The 10,907-nt window shown below is 41.9% G+C and overlaps 2 protein-coding genes across 10 annotated transcripts; one reads left to right on the top strand and one right to left on the bottom strand.

Annotated features, from left to right (window-relative positions):
* The first annotated feature begins 36 nt into the window (after positions 1-36).
* LOC143897229 (putative inactive tyrosine-protein kinase Wsck) lies at positions 37-3,919 on the top strand. Its single transcript, XM_077405695.1, has 4 exons — positions 37-571; positions 660-814; positions 968-2,709; positions 2,806-3,919. The coding sequence occupies exons 1-4, from the start codon at positions 372-374 to the stop codon at positions 2,872-2,874; spliced, it is 2,166 nt and encodes a 721-aa protein (XP_077261821.1). The 5' UTR covers positions 37-371; the 3' UTR covers positions 2,875-3,919.
* Positions 3,920-4,089: 170 nt separating this feature from the next.
* Tre1 (Trapped in endoderm 1) lies at positions 4,090-9,073 on the bottom strand. 9 transcript variants are annotated; one of them, XM_077405704.1, is made up of 6 exons: positions 8,560-8,815; positions 8,215-8,330; positions 8,005-8,139; positions 5,469-5,666; positions 5,140-5,386; positions 4,090-4,899 (listed from the first exon to the last, which is right to left on the bottom strand). In XM_077405704.1, the coding sequence occupies exons 4-6, from the start codon at positions 5,593-5,595 to the stop codon at positions 4,254-4,256; spliced, it is 1,020 nt and encodes a 339-aa protein (XP_077261830.1). In that variant the 5' UTR covers positions 5,596-5,666; positions 8,005-8,139; positions 8,215-8,330; positions 8,560-8,815; the 3' UTR covers positions 4,090-4,253. The 9 variants fall into 9 exon arrangements, with proteins under 9 accessions (XP_077261830.1, XP_077261829.1, XP_077261832.1 ...); XM_077405703.1 differs by having other exon boundaries at positions 8,215-8,267; XM_077405706.1 differs by lacking the exon at positions 8,005-8,139.
* Positions 9,074-10,907: the final 1,834 nt, after the last annotated feature.

Below are 10,907 nucleotides of genomic sequence, written 5' to 3'. Positions count from 1 at the left end.
CGCGAAGGCTCGCGTGAATGCCGCATGCCGCGACTGCCGCGAGTGTAGCACTCGAAACAATGGGAGCGCGAGCGTACGTGGACCCCAGGTGTTGTTTACTCCAGTTTACTCGTCAATGAGCGCTCCCTATTGAATCGTAGGCCGGGGAGCGTGGGAAGATGAGCGAATTCGGCAACGCGAGAGGAACCGTTCGTGACTTATCGGCAGACCAGCATCTCCATTCGACGAGACGGACGTAACTTTTTTTCCCTCGTGTACCGCGTCGCGTGCGTTGACTCATACCTGCTCGTGCCTGCACATTCCGAACGTGTAACTCATAAACGCTATGCCGCGGAAGGGAGGCCGGGACTGAGGCGCGACTCGCAATTAATATGAAACGCAATAAAAATCGTTCGCAAAGTGACAAAATGATAATCGCGTCCCTCTTGCTCCTCTGCGGCGTTCATTTCGCGTGCGCTCAGAAGTACGAGGGTTGTTTCCGGAGTCCCGATCACGGGCTGCCTGTCCCGGCCTTGGCGTACGCCAGCACGCCCGCCGAGTGCATCAAAAAATGCCGTTCCCAGTATTACATGTAAGTGAGAGCAACGTGCTCGAGATCGGCATCTCGAGTGGGGTATCTCAGGATTGTGAATTGTGATCCTCTCCTTATTGTTCGACAGGTTCGCGGCGCTAATGAACGGCCAGCAGTGCTACTGCATCAGCAAATTTGGCCAGGACGGCCCGTCGAGCAGCTGCACTGTCCCCTGCGCCTCCGATCCCGATAACTATTGCGGCAGCTATGAAGCTATGAGCGTTTACGCTACCGGTCAGCAAGGTATGGTTTGCAGCGACAACGATTCTCCACTTAACGTAACTTTTATGACAAAGCGTACTCTGTGCGTACGTGACAAGATATAAGATTATCCCCTACGTGTGCTTAATACAGCGAAATCTCCAACGTGTAACGATATGCATGTATCTTTTGTAGGGCCAAGTCCACCGAGGAGGATACTGGTAGTCGAGGAGGAAAGAGATGCTCTCAGAATAATCTGGCAGCCGCCAGACATACCCAACGGGAACGTGACGTTTTACACCGTCCGTGCTGTCGTCGTGAAAAGCTACTCGAGCAACATCTTGCCACCTATCGAGAGTCAGATACAAGGCGGTGCGTCGAACATGACGACTCTGAGAGGTCTTCAGCCTGGCACTACGTACAACATATCCGTTACCGCCAGCAACGCGCAGGGGACGAGCGATCCGGCGTACATCGTGGCTTGGACCCTGATAGGTCCCCCCGACAAGCCCGCCATGCCCAAAATACTAGAACGCGGGGACAGCACGATTACCGTTAAGCTTACCGAGGGTCACAGCGAGTACGGACCGATCAGCGCGTACCAGGTTGTTGTTGCGCAGGCTGGCACTATACCTCCGGTCGACTCTCTCGTTGAGTATTCGAACTACGACAGCGCGTCGCAGCAGGGCTTAAATTATTACGTTACCGCGCAATTCGACCCGTCGGAGTTTTACAGATACAAAAAGTTCGTCGTAGGCGATGGAAAGATGATCGGTGGTTACTACAACGTCCCGTTGAAGGGCCACTACGTTTCCGCGCAGGTCGGCTTGGCGATAATCTCGCGAGTAGGAACGAACGTGGAACGTTCCTACTCCGATTTGGCGAATAACGTGTTCAAACGCGAGACGACGGCCACGAATCGAATGGACACGACCGCTCTTGTGCTTTGCATAGCGATCACGCTGCTGAGTATATTACTCGCCGCCTCGATACTGGTGTACTTTGTGCTGCGACGGCGACACGAGAGATTTCACATGCGCAAGCTGCCGGAGCAGCAGGAGCTCACGCTGCAGGGTCCGGTGTACGAGGTGGACAATATGGGCTACATTCCGGAGGACATCCCCGAGAGAGTGAATCACTATCAAGAGCTGAAGAAGAAAGTCTGGAGTATCCCGCGAAACGCCCTGTCCGTCGATAGTCACGTCGTGCGTAGAGGACGATTCGGCAGCGTGCACACCGGGACCGTTTTAAAGGACGACGGCGCCTGTACGGTAACGGTGCACACCATAGCCGACGGCGGCCTGAAGGGATCCGACAAGAAGCACATGCTGAGAGAATTGGACGTGTGCATCCGTGCGGGCTCCATGAAGTATCTCGCCGGTCTCGTGGGAACCTGCGAGACCACCGACACGCTGTACGTCGTGCTTGAGCTGCCGCCGCAGATCCTGAAGAATCGTCTGTTGAGCGCGCGATCGGGAGACGTGTTCCCGGTAGATCGGTTACTGTCCATCTCGTCCTCGATAGCGGTCGCCTTGCAATACCTGGCGAGCCATAAGATCGTTCACAGTCGCCTCTGTGCGCGAAGCGTGGGGCTGTTGAGCGATTGGACGCCGAAGCTCATGGGTCACGGTATCGCCAAGTACGCCCTGGAGGACGTCAAGTACGCGAGGTGGACGGCCGTCGAGTGCTTCGACAATCAGAAGAAACATCAGCCGGGCGTGATATGGGCGTTCGGCGTGCTTCTCTGGGAGATGTTCGGCATGGGCGGCACACCGTACTCGAGTTTGTCGCTCGACAGCGAGGTGGAGGACGCGGTCACGCGAGGTGTCCGGCTACCGCAATTGTTGGACGTCACAGACCCGATTTACGAGGTCATGTCGTCCTGCTGGCGAGACGATCCTGAGGAGCGGCCGACGTTCGACGAACTCGCACGATTGGTAAGAAACGAAAAATTCGATTCCAATTTACTCAAAATTATTATTCATTATTTGCGTATCGCAATATTATTATTTGTGTGTATTCTTTGTTTGTAGGATACCTTGAGCATTTGTCCTATCACTGCAATCACGGAGCCGTACTTACCGGAACTGGAGCTGAATTAAAACGTTCTTATTTGCGTATCTTTAGGCTGCATATCTGCATTTACGTAGTAACGTGTCGAAGGTTGTAAATATCTCATTGTGTTCACGAGAATCTCGTAGATTTTATCGTTACCAATGTATGCGTATGTTTATGTGGCATATCCGCATTTTATCTCTGACATCCCAAACTTGAATTTTATTACGATTAATGTAAGCAACGTAAGGTAAATGTTACGAAGGCACTCACACTAATTCCGTCCATGTTTAGAAGAATAATTGAGATTAGTATGTAAGTAACGAAGTTAAGATAAAAGATTATAAATACCTACGTAGATATAATCGAACATTATGGTAGAAAATGATGGTAGAAAATGATATTATTTTTTCAACTTTTCTACGTTACATTTGTTCGCAAATCCGTTGTCAATCTTTTACATGAGATTTTAATTTACAGCCAGTACCAGGGCAGAGAAAATACTTTACCTATTGGTTTTGTGATCTATAATAATTTTATAACACCTTCTAGTTACCAATATTCACGTTGTCGTACTTATTTGAGATAATGCTGTCACACTTCAAAAGTACAAATATATTATTACCAAATTAATACGCGCGTATCTCTAACGTATGTATCTTTAAATGGATAATCAACAAAATTGTCGCGAAGAATAACATTTGAATATAAAAAAATGTAATATTTTGGAGACGTTAAGATGTTATTATTCCTTTTAAGTATTTATTTCGAATGTTTTATACATGATTTATGCCATATGAATCATATTTGCTTTAAGTTGCAATATCGATTTTACTAATACGTATTTTTTAATTTTTCAATTATGACGTACGTTTCTGTTGTATATGTTCCGTCCTTTTTTATAGAAGCTTGTATACTTTGTATTATGCAAGTCTTTTTTTTATAAAAAATATTATATGTCATTATATTATAACGTTATGATATAATGGCAATAGCAATTGCTAGGCTAGCGGAGTATCGGCTGAACGCACCCAATGTTTATGTATAATTTAAGGCAAAAAATACATTTTTATACATATTTTCCTTCTCGTACTGCTGTTATATTTCTTATCCCAAATTAAAATAAAACACTTATCTATTAGTTTAGCTTGGCAAAGAAAAATTTCTACTTTTTAACACAAACTTAATCAATAAATACAAAATTTTAATCAAACATATATCTATTGCTTCTAGATTCGTAATCCAACACATTTTCAGTTAAATTCTGTAAAAAAAAAAGGTTTTATTCTTCTATATATATCTTGCGCTTTACTAATCAAGCACTTAATTTCTTATGAAGGATAAAGAAAATGATATTGTGCATCAACTTTTATTCGTCATCGTTAAATCTAAAGCAAATCGATTATTTCCGGAACGAAAGATATTTTTATATCGTATTGGGCGACGAGATCTTGCTCGAGTGAGAAGGCGTCGGTTTGAGACCGATCGTGGGTGTCCTCCTCGAAATGGGGCACAGAACCTGTTTGTACGCCTCCCTGTACAGTTTGTTGGTGCCGGCGTAAATAAAAGGGTTTATCACCGCGGATGCCCATGCGAGGACGGACGCCACTATATGAAGTATCGGGACCTTCATCTTATCGTCGATCACGTTCACCAGCATCAGCGGCATGAAGCACATCAGGAAGCAAAGGAATATAGTGAGCATCAGTCTAGTCACTCTGGAGTCTTCTCGCCGTTGAAATCCGCCGCCTCGTCTACTTTCCGCCGCGTGAGCCTCCAAATTCTTTCGGCTTTGTCGTACGCGCCAATATATGCAGAGATACGAAACACTGATCACCACGCATGGTACGATGAAGCCCAGAACGAACAGGAACTTCTTCGGGCTCGAGCCGTTTTTCCTCAATATCGTGCACGAGAAGGTGGCCGGATCCAGTCCTAGAGTACCCCAGATACCCAACAAGGGCGGCAGCAGCATGAGGAAGCTTAGAGTCCATATGGCTATTAACATCAGCGTTATGCCGCGACTAGTGTATAACTGGTTGTAAATGTCCGACTGTGAGATCAGTATATATCTGGAAAAGAGAACAAAATTTTAGTTAGACAACTATTAGCGTGTATTCTAAAAATGTATATTCTCAATACATTCAAGCTATATCATTAAGATATAATGTTTAACGCATATTTTTATAATATATTATATTTTTGTACATCAATGCATATTATAGATGTGTATATTAATGTGTATTTTATAAATACATATAAAATACACATATTTCTTTTTTATCAAAATTCAAAGGAGAGGAGAATCTTACCTGTTGATAGTAATAGCCACCATACTGAGTAAAGATACGGCGACGTTCCCGTAGAAGAACAAGGGGAATAGAGTGCATAGAGTCTCGCCAAGAATCCATGCTTCGTTCAAATATCTACTGGCAGTTAGAGGCAAATTTACCGCGGAAAAAATCAAGTCGGAGATGCTTAAACTTATCACGAAGGCCGTAGTGGCGTGTCGTCTCAGTTTGGTATATTTTAACAGTGCGATTACCGTTATTAAATTGCCTGGAATTCAGAGAGATAGAGGATTCAGTTCGCTGTTCACAAAAGATTTCAAGTTCGTTAAACCGATTAAGGGATATAAAACCTAATACTCCAATAATGCTGAATATTATAGCGCAAGCTGCAGCGACGATAGTGACGGATCGCGTAAATGGTTTGAAATCTCCATCCCCCGAAGCGAAGATCGTGTCGTTTGTCGCAAAGTGCCCCATCTTTCAGCGAATACGCGGATCCTTTTTCCTTCGCATTCTTCGGAAAATCAAAGATCGCCGTGACTCACGCGCTACAAAAAATAAGAAAAAACATAAATTCGCTTTATTTTAAGATATATCTTTCAGATTTTTTAAGATTATTCTATACAATCTTAATTCTGAGCGTCCCGCTCTTAAGTTTTATCTTCTAATTTTTCTCCCACAGTTTTATGAGAATTAAAACACGTGAAAATAGAAAATAATAGAGGAAAGAACTGCAAAACATTTTGTGACGATTGATTTATTTAATTAATGGGTTCTCCGGATTAATTTTGGAAAATGGATTCCGCTCAAAGTCTCTTAATTCACCTATCTCTCGCGGAACAGCCGCGACCCTTGCACCGCACGCAATTAAACGCGCTAAAACTTTCCTCATCGACTCGCGTTCGTTTACACTTGTCGTTACTCCTTCTTTCATTCATTGGTTTCCATCTGCTCCGTTAATTCGCTGAAATTTTCTCGCCGCGGCAAGAGAGGCCGGAGGGGATACGCACCCCTCGAGAACGTATATTCCGGGGCGCTTTATCGCGCGTGCCGCATCAATTAATTTCCGTATCTCTTCACGTTCGCTGGCTCTCTCCCGTTAAGAACGCGCCATTAGTCATAACGATAAATTTTTGTGACCTTCTCAGAATACTGATCGTTCTATGCCTCTGTGGTGTGAGCGGCAACAACGTGAACTTTGGCCTCGAATGACAGGGCGCTCAGCGCTCATACGTTCCGAATCGTTTCGCGACGCTACATTGTAGCTATTGTTAACCCGCGCGAAAGGTGTTCCTCCAGAAATTACTGCAGTACTTTATGGCGTCCAATTAAACCGCTATCTCCGAACAATTCGCCCCAATTATCCTCTTCCTTCCTTGTAATCGTCCTTTAATCGCTGCAATTCAACTTCTTCGAACGAGCCCGTTTTTCTCGTAATTAAACGTGCACTTTCAGATGTCTACATTATGTACATACGTTAGCCGTTGTGACTTTTTCATTTCTTCCCTATTTTTTACGAGTTTTATTTCATCCTCGCACAAAGGAATTTTATAGCTTCTTCCATGTATAGCGTCACTGTCGACTTATCCACTGACTTGTTTATAAAGATTAATGTTACTCTTTTTTTTTATTTTTTTTATTTTTTTTTTAAATTATGTGTTAATTACGTATTTATCGGCAAGTGTTGTAAATATTGTTACGGTCAACGCGGGACGCGGGTGCTTCGAACCGTTCCCGTTATTTCGGCAGACGTTCGTCCGCAGACTGACGAGAACTCCGCTGACGCATGTATACCCTTTACGAGTGCACCACAAGTCTTCTTATCTAACTCACTCGATTTAACTCCGCCCCTTCTTTTTCTGCTTCTACTTCTTCCTCTTCTTCCTACGTTTTTCTCCCGTTTCATTCCGTTCTTCGCGCTTATATTTTCGCTTCGAGATTTCAGTATTCAAAATCAGCAAAATCCCTTGGGATTTATATGACGTATCGATGATCGATGCGAATCGGGTAATTTACTTGTCGCACGTTTAGGCGCGACGCATCAATAAAATTAAATTAAAGGAAAGAACAAATATCACGAAAGAAAATATTCAATGTAATCGAATTTGCGTATAATAATAAAACTTTTTATTAAAATATAATAGTCCTAAATTATTTTGATTAATAATTAAAAATTAATTTAGATAACGATTTAAGTTCTACTTCAACAATTTAATAAACAATTTAAATTCTACCTAAACAATTTTTTGTTTACATTAGTAAATTTTTCTGCTACAGAAATGAAAAGGATGTATCTTTTATTATTTATACGTTTGGATAGTCGATAATATCAAGATTCGTAGAAATTTTGTTCTCATTGCAGCTGACAAGAATCGATTCGTCCAGCTTGTACACCTGCTAAATCACAACATCGTCGTCAATTTCTTTCGTTTTGATATATTAGAACCATGAAACAAACTATTAATGCGCCGTGCATGTTAAGTGCGGGGCGTGTTGTTCCAAAAATAGCGATCGGGAGGATATTATATTAGACTCTGATGATGTATACATTGTGTGTGCGTTGTGCGATTATCATCCCGACTGGTTAATTCCATTTGTCGCACTTCATTACGCTCTGTTTTCATTCACTTCGTTGTTTGCTTCGCATGATCGAAAGTTTACTCCTAACTTGGGCCGCGCCTCGCTTTATCTTTCTTTGAAAAGAGTCGTAAATATATGAAGAGGGAAATCGATGAAAACCCGCGGTTGTAAAATTGCACGCCACTTAATCGCGCGTTAATTAAACGTGAAAATAGAAAAAAAAAACTTTGAACTCTGCATCGGAAGAAGCAAGGAATTTTGTCGCAAGATTTGTTCTCGGCGATTTGGAACACCCGGTATATTTACCATGATTATTAGAAGAAGCATGCTTGTTTTCCTTTTTTATGTCTTGTTTTCGCAACTTGTGTTCGTAACCTTTGCTTACAAGGAAAGCCAACATACTTCGATAATGACGGAATTAGCGCATAATGAAGTAATTTTCTGCACAAATATAATTAATTTGAAGAGCAAGAAATATAAATATTTTTATTTTAAATTATTCTACCTCGCACGCACCTCAATCTTCTTTTTTCCCGGAGCAATGTACGGTCGAATAAATGGCTATATTCCTGAACAGCAGTTCAAGTATTTCAAAATCTCGCAGATTTAGTGCGTTTGATTGATGTCCATTTCTACCAATGCAGATTAGCTTTAATCTCGGTTTTAAGAAAATTAGAAAAGGATAAAAAGTAAGTTAAACCGATGCGCGAGGTTAAAGTTAATCCGCGTGTAATGCAATTTGGTAGAAATGGACATGAAGGTCACATTTTTGTACGCATCCGTGTTTGCATCAATTCTCACAGCACGTGGCGAACATTGTTCTCGAAATATAATCTCCCTGTATCCGCACACGTGAATTACCTCGGCGGCACGTGCTTTGCTTTCACCAGTATCGCTCGATCGGTCGTAACTCTATACAGCTATATCACATACCGGGTACACGTATATCATTCACGTTTACATCCACAAAATCATCACAAACAACCTATCTCATTCCGACAAACGGCCACGTTAAGTAGCGTTAAGTAGTACTCTCGCTCGATTCACCGTCACGCGAATCGTCACGATAGTAAACACAACGGTCGACCCGCCGGCCAGACGGCGACTAAACACGAGCTCGCTGCTCGCTCTCGCTTCCCGATTCCCGAGCGATCGGCAAACGCGAATGTGACTTACCTCCGTAGGCAGCAGCTGTCAACGGCCACAAAGGGCACCGAACAATCGGAAAGGAGTGGCTCTCGACAAATAAAACTCACCCTACTCAGCCCTACTGCCTTCTTTCATCCCCGCTGCGCCAACGGCGCCGCATCGGCCGGCTGTGTCGGACTCTTCTGGCTGATTAAAGGTAAGCTCTTGGACCCCGCGACCGGGGGATCGCCTGCTACAGGGGGAGACGTCGCAAGAAAGCGCGATACCGTTGCACCGAGTTCAGCGAGCGATAGGAAAGATATTTTAGATATATTTATGCACGTCACGTATTGTGTCTTCAGTCTACTTTAGTATTAGAAGATTTATGATACTTGCGTCAGAATTCTATTTATAATTTTCTCTGCGTATACTTTGATGTACAACACTGTGTATTTTAATATATATTTTATATATGTGTACTTGGATTCTAATAAAAAATTTTTCGTGTTATACGGCATATGAGATTAGAGAAATGGAGTTCTACTCTGAATTTTATTTATATATCACTCATTATTGGTTATAGATTATCCGAAGTGCAATGTTTGGGAGAATAAAATTTAAGAATGCCAGATTGATGTTACTCATCTGAATGATTTTATAGCAAAATATTTGCGTCAGAATTCTGTTTATAATTTATTTCTGCCGTGTGTTCTGATGTACGACTGTATTTTAATATAAATCATATTTTATACATATATATATAGATATGTGTATTCGGATTCTCATCAAAATTTATTCATGTTATATGGCACATGAGATATTATAAATAGAATTTTACTCTGAATTCTATTTATAGATCATTTATTATTAGTCATAGATTAGCTGAAGTAGACCGTACGGTGTGTTATTTGGGAGAATAAAATTAAAAAAATGTCATATTAATGTCTCATCTGAAAGAAAGAGAATAATTATATGACAAACTGTATTTATAACATAAATATAGAATATCTTCTTGTGATCCTAAACGTGAAGTAAAGTTCTACCGTCTAACGGACGATAACCGCGCGCAGACAATTTTTTTGCGGCAGTTGTTAAAGTCATGCATGTGTTGCAGATTAGTTTCGTGGTTAACCACGCGTAAAAAGAACAAAGACGGAAGATAACGTGTATCTCGAGCAACGGGTTGGGACGATAAGGAATTTAAAGGAACTTGAGATGACGAGTACCTTTTATTTCTATTCAATGAATCTTGTAAGAATAGATTATGCCACGTATTTGAACGTGTTATATATTTCACTTTGTGTCATTTGAAATGTGTTTTTTTTTGCCTTTGTTTTTATCTGCGTGGAAAAACTTGTCCGCGAAAATTTCAGAGAAACTCTCGCACACATAATGATCTTCATCAGTTTCTATATCGTCGAACGTTTCGCCGAGTATTTTCTGTGGGAATAAAGTTGCCCTTCGGCCACCAACATCGCAATATATTGAAAGGTAAATACTTAAAGAATTTGATAATCTCTGTACAAATATTGATTGATATTATCGTTTATCATCTTTGAGATAGTTAGCGAGTCTCGAGCTTCGAAGAGTTAGCGTTACACGTCTTTAAAAAAAAACTCACGATCGAAAATTACGTACAGCGGTTACTCCAATGAGACTCGCCACGCCGCGTAAAATCCTTTCTCGGATATAATGCATTATTTATCTCTATATGTACATACGCGCTCATGCATCAGTCACCGTGATAATATCGCGGGTCCTAACTACAATTCTCAGTGCCGGATTAAAGTGCGGGTCAGTCGGACAATCGGGGGGATCGTCGCCTTAAAGGTGTCGCACGAAGCAACAAAGAACAATCCTCGTTAGAGATGCCCGTATTAGAACGCTCCAATTCAATTTAACAGAGAAAAATTTATTGCTTGTTGTGATTCTTTTTTTTTTTTTATCAAACTTCCCTGTTAGCGAAATCTCTTTAAAAATCCAGAGATCGCCTTCTTCTACTTCTTTTCTTTACAAGGCGTGAGATAGGAATAATTTTATACAATTGCGTTAATTATTTGAATTTATATTGTTTCCGTTAA

This window comes from Temnothorax americanus, unplaced genomic scaffold (genome assembly GCF_048541705.1).
Source record: "Temnothorax americanus isolate GAGA-0224 unplaced genomic scaffold, ASM4854170v1 Scaffold2, whole genome shotgun sequence".
Lineage (NCBI taxonomy): Eukaryota > Metazoa > Arthropoda > Insecta > Hymenoptera > Formicidae > Temnothorax > Temnothorax americanus.
The sequence above is the reverse complement of the archived record's forward strand: the minus strand, read 5'-3'. Positions and strand labels throughout refer to the sequence as shown.